This window comes from Caretta caretta, chromosome 7 (genome assembly GCF_965140235.1).
Source record: "Caretta caretta isolate rCarCar2 chromosome 7, rCarCar1.hap1, whole genome shotgun sequence".
Lineage (NCBI taxonomy): Eukaryota > Metazoa > Chordata > Testudines > Cheloniidae > Caretta > Caretta caretta.
In genome coordinates this window covers 103342575-103366045 of record NC_134212.1, presented here as the reverse complement: position 1 = coordinate 103366045, position 23471 = coordinate 103342575, and the positions used below count along the sequence as shown (strand labels likewise).

Here is a 23471-nt window from a genome sequence, read left to right as displayed (position 1 = left end):
GTTTGTATTATAAGATTCCCCTTCAGATATAGTGTTGCCACACACATTTTATCAGGACAATACTGAGCAGCAAACTTCGTTTTCAAACGATACCTTATAAAGCATACATTGCACAAAGGTTATTACAGTAGAGTGTGAATACAGGAGTATATTCTGTCACACTAGGTTCTTGGCAAAAGTCTTCCCAGTACTTCTAAATGGTTCCTAACCATCAAATATGGCAATTTTCATGATAAACACAATTTTCTAATGGAGAAGGGGCTGAAATAGGAAACTTAAGAATTAAGAGGCTAGTGCTTACTTTCATCATGGAAATTTAAAAATTAAGACTAGTTTTGTCTTTGCCACTAATAGTTTCAGGTAGGCTACTACTGAAATAATTGTTTGGCATTATAAAAAATCTTGTAAATTTTTAAAATGTTTGGAGAAATGATTTAATGATTATTCAAATTATTTTATTTTTAAATGCCTTAAAAGGCCTCAAAGGATGACATGCAGAGATGTTCGTGATGATTGTAGAAATAACCTGCAATTTCCTGGTGCAACTATACAATATAAGAAATTCAGCCTGCATATTGCATGTACTAAGAACTGTGACTACCAATTACTGGTTACTTTAAACTATTTAAAGCAAACATTGGACTTTTTTTGAACCATATTCTCTCGGGATGGACTTCATCTGAGTAGGGAAGGAAATAGACTTCTAGGATGGAGGTTGGCACAACTGATTAAGAGAGCTTTAAACTAGGAATTTGGGGGAGATGGTTGGGAGATGTCCAGGTAATCTCCACGCCAGAATTTAGCATAGAGTGGAAAGAAAATGAAGTAAGAGTGGATACAGCTGTAGGTAGGAGGAAGGGCAGTGTAGATACAAGTCTAATAGGTTATACTGGTAGTAAAATAACCGTGCCTAATAGGGTACAGAATGTGAGTGAGGCCAAACAGCAAAAATTAAGATGTTTGTACACCAATGCAAGGAGCCTAGGTAATAAAATGGAGGAACTAGAGTTACTGGTGCAGGAAGTGAAACCAGATATTATAGGTATAACAGAGACCTGGTGGAATAGTAGTCATGACTGGGCTACAGGTATTGAAGGGTATGTGCTCTTTAGGAAAGACCGAAATAAAGGTAAAGGTGGTGGAGTAGCACTGTATATCAATGATGAGATAGAATGTAAAGAAATAAGAAGCGATGAAATGGATATGACCGAGTCTGTCTGGGCAACAATTAAATTGGGGAAGAAAACTATTAGAGCCTCCCCTGGGATAGTGCTTGGGGTGTGCTATAGACCGCCGGGATCTAATTTGGATATGGATAGAGCCCTTTTTAATGTTTTTAATAAAGTAAATACTAATGGAAACTGTGTGATCATGGGAGACTTTAACTTCCCAGATATAGACTGGAGGACGAGTGCTAGTAATAATAATAGGGCTCAGATTTTCCTAGATGCGATAGCTGATGGATTCCTTCAGCAAGTAGTTGCTGAACCGACTAGAGGGGATGCCATTTTAGATTTGGTCTTGGTGAGTAATGAGGACCTCATAGAGGAAATGGTTGTAGGGGATAATCTTGGCTCAAGTGATCATGAGCTAATTCAGTTCAAACTGAATGGAAGGATTAACAAAAATAAATCTGCAACTAGGGTTTTTGATTTCAAAAGGGCTGACTTTCAAAAATTAAGGAAATTAGTTAGGGAAGTGGATTGGACTGAAGAATTTATGGGTTTAAAGGTAGAGGAGGCCTGGGATTATTTTAAATTAAAGCTGCAGAAGCTATCGGAAGCCTGCATCCCAAGAAAGGGGAAAAAATTCATAGGCAGGAGTTGTAGACCAAGCTGGATGAGCAAGCATCTTAGAGAGGTAATTAAGAAAAAGCAGAAAGCATATAGGGAGTGGAAGAAGGGAGGGATCAGTAAGGAAAGCTACCTTATTGAGGTCAGAATATGTAGGGATAAAGTGAGACAGGCTAAAAGTCAAGTAGAGTTGGACCTTGCAAAGGGAATTAAAACCAATAGTAAAAGGTTCTATAGTCATATAAATAGGAAGAAAACAAAGAAAGAAGAAGTGGGACCGCTAAAAACTGAGGATGGAGTGGAGGTCAAGGATAATCTAGGCATGGCCCAATATCTAAACAAATACTTTGCCTCAGTCTTTAATAAGACTAAAGAGGATCTTAGGGATAATGGTAGCATGATAAATGGGAATGAGGATATGGAGGTAGACATCACCATATCTGAGGTAGAAGCGAAACTCAAACAGCTTAATGGGACTAAATCGGGGGGCCCAGATAATCTTCATCCAAGAATATTAAAAGAATTGGCACAAGAAATTGCAAGCCCATTAGCAAGAATTTTTAATGAATCTGTAAACTCAGGGGTTGTACCGTATGATTGGAGAATTGCTAACATAGTTCCTATTTTTAAGAAAGGGAAAAAAAGTGATCCAAGTAATTATAGGCCTGTTAGTTTGACATCTGTAGTATGCAAGGTCTTGGAAAAAATTTTGAAGGAGAAGGTAGTTAAGGACATTGAAGTCAATGGTAAATGGGACAAATTACAACATGGTTTTACAAAAGGTAGATCGTGCCAAACCAACCTGATCTCCTTCTTTGAGAGAGTAACAGATTTTTTAGATAAAGGAAACGCAGTGGATCTAATTTACTTAGATTTTAGTAAGGCGTTTGATACTGTGCCACATGGGGAATTATTAGTTAAATTGGATAAGATGGGCATCAATAGGAAAATTGAAAGGTGGATAGGGAATTGGTTAAAGGGGAGACTACAACGGGTCCTACTGAAAGGTGAACTGTCAAGTTGGAGGGAGGTTACCAGTGGAGTTCCTCAAGGATCGGTTTTGGGACCAATCTTATTTAATCTTTTTATTACTGACCTGGGCACAAAAAGTGGGAATGTGCTAATAAAGTTTGCAGATGATACAAAGCTGGGAGGTATTGCTAATTTAGAGAAGGACAGGGATACCCTACAGGAGGATCTGGATGACCTTGTAAACTGGAGTAATAGGAATAGGATGAAATTTAATAGTGAGAAGTGTAAGGTCATGCATTTAGGGATTAATAACAAGAATTTTAGTTATAAGCTAGGGACGCATCAACTAGAAGTAACGGAGGAGGAAAAGGACCTTGGAGTATTGGTTGATCATAGGATGACTATGAGCTGCCAATGTGATATGGCTGTGAAAAAAGCTAATGTCATCTTGGGATGCATCAGGAGAGGTATTTCCAGTAGGGATAAGGAGGTTTTAGTACCATTATATAAGGCACTGGTGAGACCTCACCTGGAATACTGTGTGCAGTTCTGGTCTCCCATGTTTAGGAAGGATGAATTCAAACTGGAACAGGTACAGAGAAGGGCTACTAGGATGATCCGAGGAATGGAAAACTTGTCTTATGAAAGGAGACTCAGGGAGCTTGGCTTGTTTAGCCTAACTAAAAGAAGGTTGAGGGGAGATATGATTGCTCTCTATAAATATATCAGAGGGATAAATACCAGAGAGGGAGAGGAATTATTTAAACTCAGTACCAATGTGGACACAAGAACAAATGGATATAAACTGGCCACTAGGAAATTTAGATTAGAAATTAGACGAAGGTTTCTAACCATCAGAGGAGTGAAGTTTTGGAATAGCCTTCCGAGGGAAGTAGTGGGGACAAAAGATCTATCTTGCTTTAAGATTAAACTCGATAAGTTTATGGAGGAGATGGTATGATGGGATAACATGGTTTTGGTAATTAAATATTCATGGTAAATAGGCCCAATGGCCTGTGATGGGTTTTTAGATGGGGTAAGATCCAAGTTACCCGGGAAGGAATTTTCTGTAGTATCTGGCTGATGAATCTTGCCCATATGCTCAGGGTTTAGCTGATCGCCATATTTGGGGTCGGGAAGGAATTTTCCTCCAGGGCAGATTGGAAGGCCCTGGAGGTTTTTCGCCTTCCTCTGTAGCATGGGGCACGGGTCACTTGCTGGAGGATTCTCTGCTCCTTGAGGTCTTCAAACTACAATTTGGGGACTTCAATAGCACAGATATAGATGTGAGGTCTTTTTTAGGAGTGGTGGGTGAAATTCTGTGGCCTGCATTGTGCAGGAGGTCAGACTAGATGATCATAATGGTCCCTTCTGGCCTAAATATCTATGAATCTATGAATCTATGAATATTATTTTCCTTTACTTGTCTTTATTTCCTGGCATAGTTAATTACCCTTTGCCATAGTTTACAAGTGTTTCAACAGGGTCATGCCATCAGTTTTTTCATTAAGAAGAAGTAATTCCTCTTCTTCATCTTTGTTTACAGTCTGATGAAAAGCCCACTAAAGTTTTTACTGACCATGGATCAGTCACTTAATCACATCCCCTTAAAAATATCACATCTGTGATACGCTTTGCGAGCTACCAAGATGTGCAAATGCTTTAAACTGAATAACCACATAAGCACATGTCTGTTATTCTTCTCCTTTCCTACCCCATTCCCTCTCTACTACTTTGTCTCCCTCATTTGTTGTGTTATATCTAAAATTTAGCTTGCAAGCAATTTAGGGTAAGTACTTTATTTATTTTCTGTGAAGTACTCATCCATTTCTTGTGTGGTATAAAATAATCGTTTATGACAATGTAGTTGTTTGAAATTATCCAAATCAAATAGATATACAGTAATAGTGCAGATATACGAGAGATGGGTATTCTAATTCTGTATGCTAGTGCTTACTTCCTAATGAGATCACTTAATGATTGTTAGTTTCTAAGGTGCCACAAGTACTCCTTTTATTTTTGCGGATACAGACTCACATGGCTGCTACTCTGAAACCTGGTAAAATCCTATTCAGTGTTAAAAATTCTGGAATTGAAGCATTTTGTTTTTGTGCTTCCTAGTGCTCTTTTTCGTATGTGTTTAGGTTTTTTTTATATGGAAATAGGTCTTTTCTTTAGCCTAATTAAAACCTGTAGTTTCTGTGAGTATGAGAACAGGGATCTGAACTTTGGCTCCGTGCTGCACAAGTGTGTTAGTAATTCTAATTTAAAATGTTAATTTTAAGAATTTAATAAACTACTTAATTGTTTGGAGTTGTTCCTGATGTTGTATCAGTATCTGAAGACTATTTGTCATTTTATGAAATTAATATGCATTCTTTATTTCAGCATCTGGGAATAATTTAGATTGTAATGATGTTTCTGGTATTGTTGGGATCTATTTTCAGCTGCACCTTTTTAACAGAGTAAAAGTTAGGTTCACAGCTTAGCTTTTATAAAAGTTAGTATTTAGATAGAGTAACTTAAATGGGATTTTTTTTTTAAACTAATTTAGATTCACTTTTTCTGTGGCTATGTTGCCTAACCATATCATTCCTGCCAGTAAATTCGTTCATCAGATTATTTATGGAAAGAAAACACCAAAATGACATGCACACAATGAAAGCAGATTTAATATTTTATTTGAACAAATTTATTTTTTATTAGTACAAATGTTTTGAAGTATTTACCCAACTCTAGTTCAGTGCTGAAATTGAGAATTGTTTTGAGAACCCCTTTCTATTTAACTAGTGATAAATATTTTTTATTGTTTGTTCCATCTTTGTATCAGTCATAATATTTTAAGAGTCATGAATGTATATCATTGTGTAGTTCAGTGTAAAACAAAATTGTGCATTTGCATTTCAGAAGAGTACATGAATTGATTTTATTCTAAGATTAGTTTCTTGTGCATGCTGTTTGACTTTCTCTTTGCACTAAAGTTCATATCTTTTCAAATTAATTGTCCTTTTTGTCAATACTGCTCCCTCTTGATTTCTGCTGGTTTTCTACTGTTAAGAACATTTCTACGCTCATTTGCAGCCGTGCATTGCTACTGGGGGCGCAAAGTTGAAGTAATTGATCATAAATTGGCCCAACGGAGGGAGGAACTCTGCCAACCCTGACTCAGCTCAGCAGTCTGAAATTTCAGATGATAAATATTTCTCACATGAATACATTCTTACATATACTTGAAATTGGTTCTAAATGTCAGTTGTCAATAAAAACTTATTTTCAAAATCATTTTACAGTTTAGTCATCCTGGGAAGTGCTTACCTTTTGAACTTTCAGATTACAGGGCTGAGAAATGAGTTTATTTTTTCCCCAGGTAATTTGAAAGCATCATATGGGATGAATTTGACAGAAATCACAGTGAAAATGTTGCACTATGCAGTGGTCAGCCAGTTCTAGGTTTTGGGTAGCCCTGTGTGAAATAACATTTGGAGCCCGATCAACAGTTCCCACGTACTACTGTGGAAATATGAGACACAGTTTTCCTATTCAAACTGGAACAGGTGCAAAGGAGGACTACTAGGGTGATGGGGAAAGGAAATTATCTTACCTGAGGAAGCTAAGGAAGTTTGGCTTGTTTAGTCTACCAAAACAAAAGCTGTGAGTTGGTAGGATTGCTCTCGCGAGACACATCAGAGAGGGAGAAACGCTTTTTAAACAAAAATGTTGGCTCAAGAACAGATGGGTATAAACTAGCCATGATTAAATTTGGGCTGGAAATTAAAAGAAGATTTCTAAACATCTATGGAGTGAGGTTCTGGAACAGCTTCCCACTAGGAGCAGTACAGGCAAGCAATCTAACTAGTTTTAAGATGGAGTTTGATAAATTTATGAATGGAATTATATGATGGGATTTCTTGTGATAGTAGGAGACTGGATTTGATGAACCAGGTGGTCCCTTTCAATCCTATGTTCTGATTTTTTTTTTTCTTCTTCTCCAGCCTGGCTTAGACTTCCCTGAGTCTGTGATGAACCAACTGCTGCTTATTTGTAAGGCTCTTTGGACTTAGGTGGACCCCAGATAGCAACTGGGAAGACTGGAGATGAAGGCAAAATTAACCTTTCTATGCACTACATGAGAGGGCAGTTGGGAAATTCAGTACAGAGAAGAGATGGGAGGAAGAAGTGGGGATGAAAACACACCCTTTTTAGTGGTTGAATGTAGGGTTGGCAGTAGCAGACTCTAGTCTGGGCTATCCTTATGCAATTTTTAATATCATTTTAATGTCTAAACACTACAGTGATAAATGCTCCATATATTTTTAAGATAAACTATCTGCCACAGCTCTCTGTCACAAGCTTCGTAATGGCAGCCTGGGAATTGAGAATAGTGTTCTCTCTCTTCAGGCTTTTCTGTGCATGTAGTGTATACACCAAAATGACTCTCCCTCTTTGTTTTGTTTATTTCTCATAAATTTGTAGAATTTATGAGAAATAAACAGTGGTGATTGATCTATTCGTGTTAGGTTTATATAAAGAATGGAGTCTTCTAGTTCTTCAAAAAGATGCAGTAAAAGATGGCTTTGGAATTTTAAAATTATTTGATCTGAAATCAGTCTAATTGTCCTTTAGTTATTTAATTTCCAAATTGTGTTTCCACATGGTCTTTGATTTTTTGTCAGTAATGGATAGAACACCAGGAGAAAAATCATTAAATCTTTTTTGCTTCTTCTGATGTTAAGACAATAACTCAGTGCCTGTGTTTAATAGTCATTGAAATGGTTGTCCTTGTGCATTTCTCATTGGTTTTCCATGGAACAAATTAAAGTCTATTTAATTAAAGCTGGAACACTGATAGTAGCTTGCTTCAGGGCAGTGACAGCTATCAAAATGTGCCAGGCAGCAAGTTGATGCTCATTATATACTCTTTTTAAGATTACTGCTTTGATACAATGTTACAAGGATGATCTTGAGTCAGCCAGTATGAGGTCAGGCCAGTATTGCTGGTCCCTGCCTGAACTTTCAGTTCTCCCAGTTTTCTATGAAGGGATTTTCTATATATTTTTTTCTATATCTCTGTCACTAGTTACTTAATTTATTTGTTTTAGTGGAAATATCACTATTTAAAACAGTGAAGTATTCTGATGCCGTGTATGTGTCTCCCGCTTCCTTCCTCCACTGAAAAGACCTTCTCTTTTTGTTAAAGGGAAGATTTTTATATTATGTAGATTACTTGATCGCTAGACAACCTCTGCCTGAGAGCCTAGAAGTTCCATGATAGATAAATGTATGAGCCAAAAAGGAACTTACTTTGGAGCCATTCTGGTTTGACTAATTGGTGGACCACAAGATAAGAAACCTCTAGCTAGCCATAAACAAGACGTATTAGGCCCAAAGGGATATTGAGACTGAATTATTTTCCTTTCCCTAGCGAAAAATTAGTGTGACATGTTATGTAACTCCAGGCATATGCAAAAAATATATAATACACTAACCTTGTAATTGAGTTAGATATGTTCAGACATGACCATATTTTCTGTGGTGATTTGAGGAATCTATGTACATCATCTTATAAATTCTGGTTGATATGAAATTGTGGAATCATAGAATGACTCTGTATGTGGGGGGTGGGATAGCTCAGTGGTTTGAGCATTGGCCTGCTAAACCCAGGGTTGTGAGTTCAATCCTTGAGGGGGCCATTTAGGGATCTGGGGCAAAAATTGGGGATTGGTCCTGCTTTGAGCAGGGGGTTGGACTAGAAGACCTCCTGAGGTCCCTTCCAATCCTGATATTCTATGAATCTTCCATTTGGTCACAGCAGCTGTGTCACATATTTACTGGACCAGGGATAATAGTCAATTGTTAGCCTTAATGGTTGCCTATTGAGTTTAAAAACCTTGGGGACAACTGGTTGATCAAAGCCAGGGCAGCCAGTTTTCTCCAACTTCCCTGGAGGGTGCTCAGTTTTAGCAAGTGGAAAATTCCTAGCTGCAGAACAAAGAAACCAGGTATTTCTGGTGGGACATATACCTTCAAGAGACACACAGGATGCTTTGTGCTAGAGAAGAAAAGAAGAAGCTGGTGTACTTTCATAGTGGTGGCGGGGTGTCCTGTTTAAGTGCAGGATCAGCTGAGGAACAAGGAAGCTAGCTGACCTAGAGAGGGAGAGAAACTCCATGATTAAGGGAAGAAGCCATGAGCTGCAGGAGAAGGATCCTAGCCACCCCAGAGAATTCTCCAGAGTGGTGAGGAAACTGAGGCAGGGAAACAAATAAAAGTGTATATTATTTTATTTTGTACAGATCTGTGTCTTTCTTGTGCAGTCTACTAAGTAATGAGTAATTTCTTTTAGAATTCTGTGCAGAGTCTGTCTGTTTGCTTTCAGTATCACATGCCCCAGAAGAGTTAAACTGGAAACCTGGAGTGCCCACACAGTTGGAGTTTTGGGGAGGGTTTACTTAAGTTTCTGGAGAGTATGAGGGGTCAGCACAGGTTCTGGGGCCTTGGCATCTGGGCCACCTGGTCCCATTTCTGTGAAGGGATAACAAACTGACAGCCTGTGTCCTGGAAATGTTCTGGAGAAGCCAAGGAAAGAGACAGTGCTGGAGCCTGCTCAGATCAAGGGAAGCTTCAAGCACATGGGTCCAGTGGATTGAGATGCAACAGAGCAGCCTGGGGATTGTCCTGTGGATGGAGCTTTGAGTGCGATACTGTTCTCATTTTCTTCATTAGCACATTAGACAACCTGCTATGAAAAGTGAAGGTAGATGCCTTTACCTGTATATCAGAGTTGATATGCCTGCTCTTTTATCTGGAATGATTTTTTTCCCACTGTAACAAAATACTTTCCCCGTTTCATAGCTCGTGGGAGACTTTTTTCTGTGAGATGGTGAAGTCCAGGGATCAAATAGGATTGTTTTAGAGACCTCCTAATCTGAAGTCTTTCTATCCTACTGTCCCCTCTGAGACTCTGAATCACTTCTTCAGTCAAAACTTAAAGGGAAAGGAGGGTTTTGAATCTAATCTTTAAAGCAGCATACGTTTTGTGACTGTTGGAAAACAGGGTGGGGTTCATGTTCTGTTACTCTCAGAAAACCTCAGCCCAGAGTTCCTTGCTAATTGCCCCTCGAGGAAGAGAAAATTTTGAATCCTTAGCAAGCAGTTGTCAGGAACCCCTGGTATTCCATATGGTTCCCACACTGGGAATTATGAGGCGTCTCTGTATCTGGCTTGGGAGAAAGTCTGCTAGCAGGAAAAAGTGAGTGCTCTCAGGAGTGGGCACTCCTTACGGTCCTGTTGCTCTGTGGCATGGGCAGAGTGTTCCTGCCCCACTCCTGTGTGGGAAGATTTTTTAAGGATAGGACTGCTTTTGCCACACCCCAGAAGAAGATGCTGGAACCCTCTCATGACCTGGAAGATGATGTAGCTAACCACAAGTCCCCTTGAAATCACTGAGGCATCAGGAAGAAATGGCCTACCACATGCATGGCCCCCTAAACTCTTCATTATTTTGGAAAAAAATCTGCCATTGTTTCTATCTTGTCCCATTTATATTACAGCGTATCAGAAATATGCAAACGTCCTTTCCAATATGTAGAACCGTTGGTTGTTAAAATATAAAAACATTGCCAAACTCATACATCGTTGCTTATTTCTTTACTTTTAGGATTCCATCCCACAAAGCTATTCACTTGCGGTCTGACCTAAAACCCATTTCTTCAGTAGGTGTCTTTTTATTGTCTGATGGGGATGTGGATCAGACCATTACTAGCCAGATGGTGGCCTTTTTCACAATCTAGGCCTCAGGAATTTTTTTGTCCTTGATATAGTGATCCGGATTTGGATGCCAGATGTGCCATTAGACACCAATGCCAGTGTTTCTTGAGTGGAGGTGGAAGAAGACTAAAAGGCATTCCTACACTGGATCTATCTTGTCATGTTCAGTTCTGTTGCCAAGACCACAAAACTAATAACCTTAGTAGATGGCTTTTAACTATTTGGAGAAGGGAACATCTCCTTTTTGAAGTTGTTTTTCTCAGTGGTGTGTATTTCTGGTTCAGCCATCTAACTGAAATCAGTTTAATATGCGTTTTCTTAAGAAATATGTAAATTAATAATTGCTTCATACATTATTCAAGAAAAAGCTTATTTTGTATCACTGATAGCTCTTCTAATCTTATATAAAGATATGCTAATGGATTTAATTAAAATAATTATACTGAATAATGTACCCTGAACTTTACCCTAAAATAGTACATATTAATTATCATCAGTAGTCATATTTCTAGCTACAAAGACAATTACAATATTCGATTGATATTAGATAAGAAACCAAATATTTTTCCCTTTTTTTGTTTAAAGATTAGGCTTGAGTATGAGTAGTGTAATTTATCTGTGACATCATGACACTTGGTGTTGCAAGGAGTTGTGATCATAAATAAATATGAGGACTTCTCTGTCTAGTAATTTATGGTCTATTCTGATTTGATTTTGAGAGCCTGCAACTGCTGTTGACTTAAATGGGAGCTGCAGGTGCTCATCATTTCTCAGAATGATGCCCTGATGTAGGGCTCTGATTCTTTTTTGCCTTTCTGAAATTTTTTTAAGGGGCTAAAGTTATTCAGTAATGCAGATCTTTTTTCATATAAATAGTAAGACCCAAGACAAAGGGAGATAATTCTCCTTTTCTGAATGGCTGTGTTACATCTGCATCTGGAATATTATGTTCCTTCCTGGTCGCTACATCGGTAGAAATATACTGGCAAAATGGTGGGAGATTGAAGAAAAGCAGCCAAAATGATTAGGGATTATCACAGTTGACTTACTAAGAAAGATTTAAAAATAACTCTGTATCAATAATTATTGGAGTTTTACAAAATTAATAAATTACTATACTTTCACATTACGATTGTCACATTTTCAATAACTGGGGTGAGGCAAGAACCAAGAGATCTTGGCCAAATTATTCCAGAAACAATACTATAATAGGAAAGCACATGTTATAAGCACATAATCATAGAAGTTAGATACAGAAAAAAGCCTATTAAGTCATCCAAGTCCATCACCCTGTCAATTCAGGTCATAACTCTACAATGCATTTTCTAGTATTTTATCCAATTGATTTTCAGAGTCCCAATCAACAAGGCTTTTATCATCTCTGTGGAGGCATTATTCCACATCTCACTAATAACTTGGATTGTCTATTATTAATATCTACTTAGTCTTAGTTACACCCTCATGTACATAATAAATAATTGTTTTTCCTTCTTGGTTTTTACACCATTCAGATATTTATAGGTATGCCCCTAAGAAAGCATTTTGAATTTTAACTTTAAAATTGCATGTGTGTGTGCACACATTACAAATATGTGTATATATACACACATATACACTCATTATAAATACACACACACACACACAACCAACCCTATACACAAACCTATCTTAAAGAAAATTTAGGTTGTAAATTCAAGCATTTGGTTAGGTAGTGCCACAATTAAGGTTGTCTGTGCAATCTTAATTCAGCCCATTTGTGCATATGCGTGTATTATCATATACTTTTTTCCCCCCAAAGAACCTGCCTCATTCAGTGCACAGGATGGATGTTGCTCATTGGTGTTCATTTCTTCTTATTCTCATCATTCATTGTGTGTGGCCCTTTGCATTATTTGCTCCACACCATACCAAACCTTTCACTTAATACAGAATTAATTTCCTCATTGGCTAGTGATCTCATTGTAGTATCTTAATTCTTAATGGATTTATCTTTACAACGTTGTGAGATCTGGTGGTATTATCCACATTTTACAGATGGAGCACTGTGGCACAGAGATCAATGCCTAAATTATCAAGTGCCAAGTAATTTTAGGTGCTCAATTTGATAAGCCATGGGCCTCATTTTTCGGAGTACCTAACATTTTATTGCACTTTATATGTTCAGAGCAGAGGTCCCATTGATGTCAGTAGGAGCGATGAGTGCTTCTGCAAATTGAACCCCCAGATGTCTCAAATTGGGTACCCAGAAAATGAGGAAGACACAGTGGCCACCTGTGAAGTTTTGGTTTAAGTGACTTGCCACGCATCATGTCGGAATTCTGGCAGAAGCAGGAATTGAGTCCAGTTCTCCAGAGTGGCATTCAGCTGCCTTAACTATGAGCTCATTCTTTCTCTTCCTGTAGTTCTTTGGTTTATTCACCACAGGTTTATTCAACACACACCTTCCAACATTTTCAATAAATGCGGCAGTGGTCCTACAGAACACAGCCTTATTCTCTGTACTGTCCTTATTCATTCCCAGAGCACTGTCCATCCTGTGCACCGAATGAAACATGGGCCCTGAGGAAAAAATGTGATCATGTAATTAAAGACTGTCTCATGGTTAAGACCCTTAGTTTTCGGTTTTTAATTTTCTGGGAATTTATCTGTGTTTATTACAGAAATTTTAAAAATGGGTGAAAATTGCTGCAAAAATTAATGTTATAATTTTCTGGGTAAATATCAGTGTTAATATCAATCATCCTATTTTTTAACTCTTAAAAGACTGATAATCTGAAATGTAGATGATACAGTTTTTCATTTTCAACCCATTTTAGCATGAAAAGTAATTCACTTTTATTGTTTTTGAATGCTGATAGCGTGGAAAGTTACCTGTAAAACTGGTAATCATAGATTCATTGAAATCTAAGACTGGAGAGGACCTCGATAGGTCATCTTGTCCAGTCCCCTTCACTGAGACAGGATCAAGTATTATCCAGACCAGTGGTTCTCAAACTTCATTGCACCACGACCCCCTTCTGACAACAAAAATTACTACATGACCCTAGGATGGAGGACTAAAGCCTGAGCCCGTCCTAGCCCTGCTGCCCCAGGCTGGGCGGGGGAAGGTGGGGGATGTGGAGCCAAAGCCCAAGGGCTTCAACCCCTAGCAGGGGGCCTATAACCTGAGCCCCGCTGCGGAAGTCAAAGCCTGAGCCCTGCCACCCAGGGCTGAAGACCTCTGGCTCGGGCTTGGGGCCCCCTTTGGCCCTGGGCCCCAGCAAGTTTAACATCAGCCTTGGCAAACCCGTTAAAACGGGGTCATGACCCACTTTAGGGTCTGACCTACAGTTTGAGAGCCACTGATTGAGACCATGCCTGACAGATGTTTGTCTAAACTGTTATTAAAACCTCCAATGACAGGGATTTCTCAATCATCCTAAGTATGTTGTTCCAGTGCTTAACTACCCTTACAGTTAGGAAGTTTTTTCTAATGTATAACCTAAATCTTCCTTGCTGCAATTAAAGCCCATTACTACTTGTCTGTCCTCAGTGAATAAGGAAAACAATATATCACCCTTCTCTTTATAGCAACCTTTTATTTACTTGAAGACTGTTACCATGTCCCCACTCAGTCTTCTCTTCTCCAGATTAAACGAACGCAATTTTTTCAGTCTTGCCTTGCATGTCATGTTTTCTAGACGTTTGATGGGTGCAGAATTGACAACAGTACATATGCCAGTGTTTGACGTATTACAGTACTTCTGACCTGACCTGGTTCTCTGCTCTGGAAGAAGAGAGAGAGGCTTGGCAACGTGGGGTCTGGGAAGTTCCACTGTACTGAGCGTGACCCCCCCACAGAATCCTGACCAGCTTCCCGCTCTGTAAAGAGAGATGGCAGTTACAGAACTGCCTCTCCTTCCAGAGTGGAGAGCTGGGTCCGGGAAGTTCCAGCACTTTCAAAATAAGGGTGAAAATCGGTAAAACCCACATCATAGCTTCTGTAAAACATGGGGAATTTTTGGCTAAAATTGATAAAAACCTAAAATGAAGGTCCTCATTCATAGTGTATATGCACAAGGAGGCAGTATTAAAGTTCCACATGAAACCTTGAGACTGGCATCTTCTAACTTTTGAGTGCTTGATTTTGTAATCGTAAGGTTCTTTTAATATAGTTTTTTGGATCTCTCTCTCTCTCTCTCTGTATATTTTATATATATATACACACACACACACACACATAATGTGTGTGAGAAAACTCTGACTAGTACCTTGGAAACTGACATGTTGAAATGATTGACATTTCACTGCTTGATAAATTCAAAAAATGAGCTATTGAGTCTTCAGTCAATCTAACAATCTAATTCGATGAATAGTTTTGATACTATATGATGCAAATATTTCATATTTATGTGTATATAATTAGGCTTGAATATTATTTTAGAGATGCAGCGTAATTTGAAGAATTCACCCCTGTGCTTCCTCTTCCTGTCACACTTTTTCTCTCCCTCCACTCTCTCTCTTTATCTGGTTGACACCCGATTTGTTACATTATGTTGAATTTAAATGCCTACACTTTCTGGAGCAAGGACCTATAGCTACACTTGTTTTGTGAGGCATTTGTCATCTTTTGGGGCACTTTAAAATATGTCAGCAGAGGGGATTGAGAACTCCTGATACCTATTCCTGACTCTGCACTCACCTAACTTCTTTTAGTTCCTTCTGTAAATATTTGTTATTTATCTACCTTAAAAGTTAGAAGGGGATCAATGAAAATAAAGGTAGGAAGAGGGAGGAAACCCTTTGTCCTGTGATAAGAAAGGTCTTGGTTTGAGAAAAGCAGAACTTGCCTGATCTGAGCCTAACTTTTTCAGTGAGCTTCTGTGCTTTTCTGATTAGTTTCACTTGACTTAACAGTTGTGTTTAATTCTTATTTGAACTGTGCAAATTTTTTTTGCTATAATTAGATTTTGCAATGACAGTGGAACTAACTAGTGTCACTTGTACACAGTATTAAGCTATGATGTGTACATAAATATTACAAGACACTTATCTGATGTCATACTATGTTTAATCTGTGTGTGTGGTCAAGAGTAAAAGACGGAAGCTGCAATAACCTTAAATTAAGATTTATGTAGAGTTAGTGGCTGTCAGTTTTGGCGCCATGAAAAAGATTTGAACCATAATAAAATTCATTAACTGAGGATTTATTAGCTAATATATTGTGAGCCAGAAAGGGAAGCTGAATACTTTAAATAATTCAGTGACTAAAGGGGTAAGGGAAAGAATGTCAGTTTACCTTCTTCGAGTAGTGTCCCTATGGGTGCTCCACTGTAGATGTTTGTGCACCTCTGTGCTGTCCATGGGAGAATTTCAATAGTAGTCCATCCCTCCCGTGGGGCTTTCCTCCACCCGTGAGGCCAGCTGGCATGCACGGGTATTCCCTCCTCAGTTCCTTCTCAACCGCCCTAGGCTAGAGACCGAGCTAGGAGCTCTCCATTCACAGATCATTAGCTCCTTTAGTTTTGCAAATTTTTGCTTCTCTTTAATAGTCTTTTCTTTTAGTATTTATTTCTGTTTCATTGGCCATGCCAAAAGAAAAAAGGGGGAGGAGGGAGAAAAGAAAGGAAGAAAAAGTAGAAAAGGTTGCCTCCTTCCGACTCTGGTGGGGAGCGATCCCCCTGCAGTGCACAATGATTTGCCTGGCTCCCCAGGCTTCAAAAAATGTCTTAGCTGGAAGGATTCCATCCCGGTAATGGTTGGACTTTTGCAGTGTATTCACTGCGTGGGGAGAAGCACAATCTACAAAATTGTGGCTGGTGCCAGCTGCTGTAATCCAAGTCCAGGAAGGACAGAGTTAAAACTCCTGCTCACGGAGTCGGCCCTCCGTTCCCCAGAGTTCTGGTGAGAACTATCACCGCAACCTTCTACGTCAAAAGCAGGTGATCCCAAAGAAATGAGCCACTTGTTAAAGACATCTAAGAAAAGGTCTGTGAGTCTCCATAATGAGCCCAGATAGAGCAGGAAATGACCTCCAGCTCCATCAGTATCTTCGGTACCTACGGCGCCGAAGCTGCCTTGAGCTGGTACCCAGGGCACGCATGGTACCAAGCCGACAGAGCCAGCTGGACTGTCCAAAAACCCAGTGGGCATGGGCAAAGAAGTTCTGGTACCACTGGTGAATGAGAAACATAGCTGTTCCGCACCAGGGAAGGCTACGTCAACTAGGTTGTCGGCACCGGCACCAACAGCCATCGGAACTGATACTAGTACCCCCCGCACCGACTGACTACAGGTGCACATTGGACCTCTTGCTCTCTGATGCACCGCACTCGCCCCTTCTCAGTACCAGGGCTCCGGTACCAGGGCTCCAGTACCAAGTTCACCAGGAGTAGTGGACACAATGGCATATCCACACCCTGCACTGTGTCTCTCCTCTTCAGACTCAGATAGTGAATGAGAGGACTTGAGTTTCTGTTGCATGTCCTAGCCACCATACTGGTCCACAGTTCCAGCCACCAGCTCCCTACACGCAGTGGCCATACTGAGACCTCTGGCAAACCCAGAGGCAACAAGCCTCACAGATCCCTAGTCTGGAGTACCAGCAGGCAAGGTTTAAATTGTTCATCTCATAATATTGTACAACTCCCTTATTTTTAATTTCTCTCCCTTTCAGTGAACTCTGCGTTGTAACTTTAGATTGTGGTAACTGTCAAACTGGTGTTTACACTGAGGTCATTGCTGTGTTTTTAATTTTTAGGGGGCTGCACTTAAATACTTGCCAACTATTGTCAATGATGTGAAATTGGTATTTGATCCAAAAGAACTTAGGTAAGTAATGTTAATAAAGTAATGTACTGTGTACTTCCTATTGTCTAGATCTTGTGTATAATTATTTAATGCACAATATTTTATATGAATTTTTATTGCTATCTTGGTAACTTAAATCCCTCGGACAAGAAATTATAATCATTTATGTTACTGCACTTTGATCAGAATTCTTTGCTCGAGCCATCTTCAGGAGTATACATACATATTTTTATTCTAAAGTAAAATGTGTGGTAGGGAAGCCTGTCTAGTAAAGATCATCTAATGAGATGCCAAAAATTGTAAATCATGTGAGTGATATCAGAATTATAGTTCATGTGTTTCGTGCATCACTCAGCACCTCAATTGATTTGAATAATGATAAGCTTTGTTTTAGTTCAATGCACACTAGTTGTGTGTGAAAATTTTACTAGAGCAAAAACAGTTATCTCTCCATGGACCCCTTTTACAAAAAAGGAAAAAGGGAAACATTTGTTTAAAAACAAACAAATAACTAAGATTTGGTAGCACTGCTAATGTGTAAAAAGAAGAAAAAAAAATAGTAATTTATTTTAGATGTTTTGATTACAGACTCTATATTGTCTTCAATTGTATATTCTGTGATTTTATTGAGGTAGTTAAGAGAACATTCAAGTGTTAATAAAATAAATGTGGAAATTCAGAGTTAATTTAAAAAAAAATGCTTGGAGGCTTGAAAATGAGAAGGCTATCATTCAAAAGCTGAATTTCAGTTTGGAAATACTCCGTACAAAAAATTATAATTATTGCTGAAACTTTTCATTGCACCCAGAAGCTAACGTATAACTTTTCATTTACCTATTTTGCATCCCACTGTATATCCTTTTCTATTAAGTCTCCTTGGGCCATGAGTATAGAGTTCCAAGACTAAGCCATTTTTGAAAGATGTATGGCAGCAAAAAGGATTGAAAAATGTGTCCAAAAGTGAAATACTGGCCATTGGACCATCTTACTGAAGTATGTTGTAAATTTTCCATCACTTTACGTCTTAATCAAGATTGGATGTCTTTCTAAGAGATATGCTTAGCTCAACCACAAGTTATAGGGCTTAATGCAGGAACTACTGGGTCAAGTTCAATGACCTCTGTTATGCAGGTTGTCAACCAGGTCCCTTCTGGTCCCAAAGCCTATGGTTTTTTCTGCTTCAGTCTCAGTTCTGCCCCTACCCCAATCAAAGCTGTTCACATAAAGGATCCTTACTATTGTGCTTCTTCCCCTACCTAAGTAGCAGGCTTCTGCATTTACAATAACTCATATTTATTTGTCTTATGTGCATTGCCTTTGCGCTTCAGTTAGACTTTGAAATACATAAGCCGAAATGAAAAATGGAGAGGTGTATGCTGCTACATGAGTAGAGCCTTGTTCATCTGTAATGGAGTGAGGGACAAAAATGAAGAGTAGAAATAAATATATTGGCCAAAGAAATTTAAACTAATTCTGAACACTTAATTGCCGTTCTATAACTCCTCACTATGTAGAAAAGGACCTGGTTCTCCTCTTCTCTCCCCGCCCCCAAGTGTTTACTGAACTGACTCATCAATTTCTTCTCTAGCCACAGACATTTGTTTTCATTTACTTTTGAGAAATTAATATATTCCTTTTCTTAATTGCCCATTTTTATATAGCAAGCTGTTTACAGATTTCATCCTAAATGTTCCAATGGGCCGGCTCACAATTCAGAAGTTGTACTGTTTGATCGAAATAGTTCACAGTGACCTCTTCACGCAACATGGTAAGCAAAACCCTGGAAATCATTACGTTGTCACATTATTCATTGTCTCTAGACCTCCGTCAGTGTTAGTTTTGTCCTCACTGCAGAAGGTAGTCGAGATTGCAACCAATTAAAGTTGTTCCACTACAAGGACAAGCAGATTTAGACTGTGTAAGAAAATGCTAATTCACAATTAGTGTAGGTGGTAGATCATGGAGAAATGAAGGCAAAAACTTGTAATTTGTAATTTAAAAGAGCATTAACACTTAGTGTAATTGGCATGGATTGTAATTTTTAAAATATGAAATTGTCACTTTTGCATTTCTGTAATGGACTCTTGTGTCAAGGAAACTGAGAGAGAGAACTCGACCTTTTTGATGTTTTATATTTTAAATACTTCCCACAAATTCCAAATTAAATACATTGACACTATACCAGGCACCCATGTTTTCATTCCACTTTGCAGCTAGTGGCCCAATGAAGGAGAAGTTAAAATGGTTATTTTATGGATTATCTAGGTTTTCATTTGAGGTACAGCATTGCCTTTCTTTCTAGATGGCTATAGTGTAGCCAGAAGTGTTGTTTCCTGGTGAGATAAGTTAACATAGTGATCAACTAACTGTTGCCCTCTCCTCCCTTCCTAGTAATCTCTTCAATTTTGTCAGAGTTCTAAAGGCCTGAGGAGAGAGAGGCAAAGTCCTTCTCTTCATTTAGATGTTTTGTAGTGATCAAGTAGGGTGAATGAATTTAACCAGGATAGCTTAAAAGGAAGCTGCTCAAACCATTTGGACCCCAAATTTAGATTTGATGGGTTCTTTTTTAAAAGCATTACAAATCTTGATAGTAATAAATGCTGTATTTATGAAACTGTGACTGAGCAGTGAAAAATTATTTTTGGATTTAAACGTCCCCCTGAAGGGTTCACAAGCAGGCAGACTTATATTGGCGTGTGTGTGTGTGTATATATATATATATATATGTGTGTGTATATATATATATATATATATATATATGGACCATAAAGTAAAATGGGCTATAAAAGAGAGCAGTCTAATTTTGCTGCCCAATTTATATGAAACTACTGCAGCATAGATGAAGAAAAGTAAATTTTTAATTTTAGAAATATGGTCAATCTTGATTATTTAAGGGAATTTTAGTAATACTGATAAAGATTTTAAAGAAGATTAAACCTGAAAGTATCTATTTAATTCTTTTAATGTATCTGTTTTCTGGGTAACAATGTTACAGATTTAACAAACATAATTCCTTTGTTTTGTCTGATATGATTATAAAAAGATGCCACTTAGGTGAGAGAAGTAACAAGTAACAGGGACTTGAAACTTTCTAGAAGGCTGTGGTCCTTTTTTATCGATTGTCAGTTTTACTTGTAGGTAAAGATGACACACGGAAAAAATAAATGAAGTCTGACCTTAGTGATTGGAACATAGAGTAGTAGGACTTTGATAAATAGGCTTCCTCAGCATTGCAAGGTGTGCAAGGCAAACCTTGCCCCCCCGCCCACCCCCAAAAAAAACAAAAACCAAAAAAACCCAAAAGAAACCCAAAGTCAATTAAAAAGTTTGTCCTATTGACAAAAAAATGCATTGACGCTTTTATTTAAGATTATACTGTACATTTCATGGGCTATATGTCTTTCCATTCTTAACCTATATTTCTCAGGAATTTAGTGGTTATGTTGGAAAAATTCCTTTTGTTGCTAAAATATTGGGGAAAGGAGCTAGATAAAAAATTGCTGGGGAAACAGTTCTTAGAATTATTCATAAGAGGAGTATGAAACTGATTTTTCAGAGTGCATTAGTCCTTAACACCCAACATTTTGAAAGGGCTGTGCAATAGGTGCTGCTCCTTAAAATGCACAAGTACCCTCTGCACCGGTAGTGTTCTGTAGTTATCTGAATTATATGTACCCTCATAGCACCGAACTGTGAAAATGTAGTCCTAAATGTACGGAGTAATTGCTTTTCCTGTTTTGAATTTTTTTAAGTAAATTGATTGGTTAAACCCAGTGTACACACATACACAGATATTCTGAAGCAGTATATATGCCTTCACATGCAGAGTGCCTGCCTGAGAGTAACTGCTCCCAATGGTTCACAGATCATTTAGTGTATTAGGAGGCAAATTTAGCAGATTGCTAATAAAATAAATTCCATGAATCTTTCATAATAAGGTGACTCTAGCACATAAATGCAGGAATGTATATAGTAAAGATAAGAAACCAGGAAGAAGGATCAAAATGGAACAACATGAATGTAAAATATACCACCATGTATAAAGGAAATTAAAGGGTAAAAACTTATTCTAAGGTTACTTTGTGGGCTAAAATAATTTTGTAAAAGCAAGGAAGCATGATAATATATGCATAAAACTTCTTATAGTCACATTGTACTTGTATCTGAAGAAGTGGGTTTTTTACCCATGAAAGCTTATGCCCAAATAAATCTGTTAGTCCTTAAGGTGCCACCAGACTCCCTGTTGTTTTTATGGATACAGACTAACACGGCTACCCCCTGATATTGTACTTGCATGTCCCTAATACTGAAATAAGTATACCCTCTAGGACCCATAATCTATGTTAAAGGTACTTCGACTTAAGCCTCACACTTCAGGAGAGACTGGATGGTTAATGAGACTGATAATGAGAGTCAGAAACTACACCAGCAGCATCCAAAACAGCTGTACCAGCAGAGCTGCATGGAACGAGGTCCAGTAGAGCCATCCTCTGTTTACATACCTGGAACACACCTGGAACATTAAATGCTTAGTAACCTCAGTAGATGAGGTTGAAAGAACAAGTTACAGTAAAAGCTGTTTTATCTGGCATATTGGGAGAATGAGGGGTGCCGGTAAGTGAAAAATACCAGATAACTAAGAGGGAGGGAGTTTGGGTGCAGGAGGGGACACGTGAGGGGGTGTGGGATGCCGGATCCGTGGGGCGTTCACCTTGGGCAGCTCCCCGCAAGCAGTGACCTGTCCTGGCTGCTCTTAGGCAGAGGTGCGGCAGGCGACTCTGCGTGCTGTCTCCGCCCACAGGCCCTGCCCCCACAGCTCCAGTTGGCCACGGTTCCCAGCCAATGGGAGCTGAAGAGCTAGTGCTCGGGGCAGGAGCAGCACACGGAGCCACCTGCTGTGCCTCCACCTAGGAGCAGCCAAGACAGGTTGCTGCTTGTGGGGAGCCTCCCAAGGTGAGCACCGCCCAGAACCGGCACCCCACACCCACTCTTGTGCCCCAAGCCGCTACCCTGAGCCCTCTCCCGAACCCAGATTCCCTCCCAGAGCCTGTGCTCCACACCTCCTCCCGCACCAACCAGACTATAAACCGGAATTTCAATGAAGATCAGAAATGCCGGTTTATAGAACTTTATGGTTGGTGAAGTGTCTGATAAAACAGCTTTTACTGTACCATGAACAAGCCAGAAAACTGCACCAGCAAAAGCCCTATCACACGAGTAGAGCAGTTCAGCAGGATCTTAATGCTCTCTAGGCCTCTCAGAAATAACTGTAAGTGAACGTTTCCTGTTAGGTTTCTGGACATCTGTGATAACCTCCTCATGTTGGTGTCTAACAGCAAGAGGAATAAAGCAGACTCCTTAGCCAATGGTAGATGGGGAGAACTAGAAACAGCTTTCAAAGCCCTTGAGGTTTCTGATGGTCAGAAATGGTGTGGAGGAGATGTAAAATATTCACCACATAATTGACTTACTCTGACATTCAAGTGAAGAGTGAGGACAAGACAGTATTTGGGTGGTGATGGAGGACAGGATATGAAATGTGAGGGGATTGATTGAATGGTGAAGAAAGGTGAGGGTGACTTACTGAACAGATGGTGAGAGAGGATGTGGTGATGGGAGACGTGAGTAAGAGGGCACTCTTCTCTAGAAGACCATTTTAATGGTTTGCGGTGCATGTATGTTTAGTGTTAGACATAGAGACATATAACCATAAAATCTGGTTATAAAATGTGTATAACTACTAAATAACAGCATGACCTTATTTCTGTAATTCTCATCTTCCATTTTCCCTTCCCTTTCTCACCAGCCCCGCACCCGCAACATGTAGTAGCTTTCACTTGTCATGTCTGCTGTTGTACTGTGGACTCTTTGGAGCAGGGACTGTTTTCTTATATGTGTTTGTTTGGAAAATGCCTAGCACATTTTGGATTATAATTTAATATAAACAATTAGGCCTTTTGATCTTAGCCCAGTTTTGGTGACAATGTTTGATGGCTTTCAGGGGGTATTAGTGAAATGAGCCTCTGATCTCAGTACAGTTTTTAGAAGATGGGTCACAAATGTAAATCGAAGTGGACAAGGCCAAACACTGAATGGGAATGGAGTCTCAAACATTCCGTGCTCCAGATCACGGTTGAAGTAGGTTACCAA

The 23471-nt window shown here is 39.0% G+C and overlaps 1 protein-coding gene across 2 annotated transcripts in view; it reads left to right on the top strand.

The window, feature by feature from the left end:
* The window catches only part of DOCK1 (dedicator of cytokinesis 1), a 563486-nt gene that overhangs the window by 123085 nt on the left and 416930 nt on the right, over positions 1 to 23471 (top strand). For both annotated transcript variants that reach the window (XM_048857028.2, XM_048857026.2), the window contains exons 24-25: positions 17272 to 17342; positions 18983 to 19089. In XM_048857028.2, coding sequence (XP_048712985.1) covers positions 17272 to 17342; positions 18983 to 19089 — 178 coding nt within the window. The remainder of the gene's footprint in view (positions 1 to 17271; positions 17343 to 18982; positions 19090 to 23471) is intronic.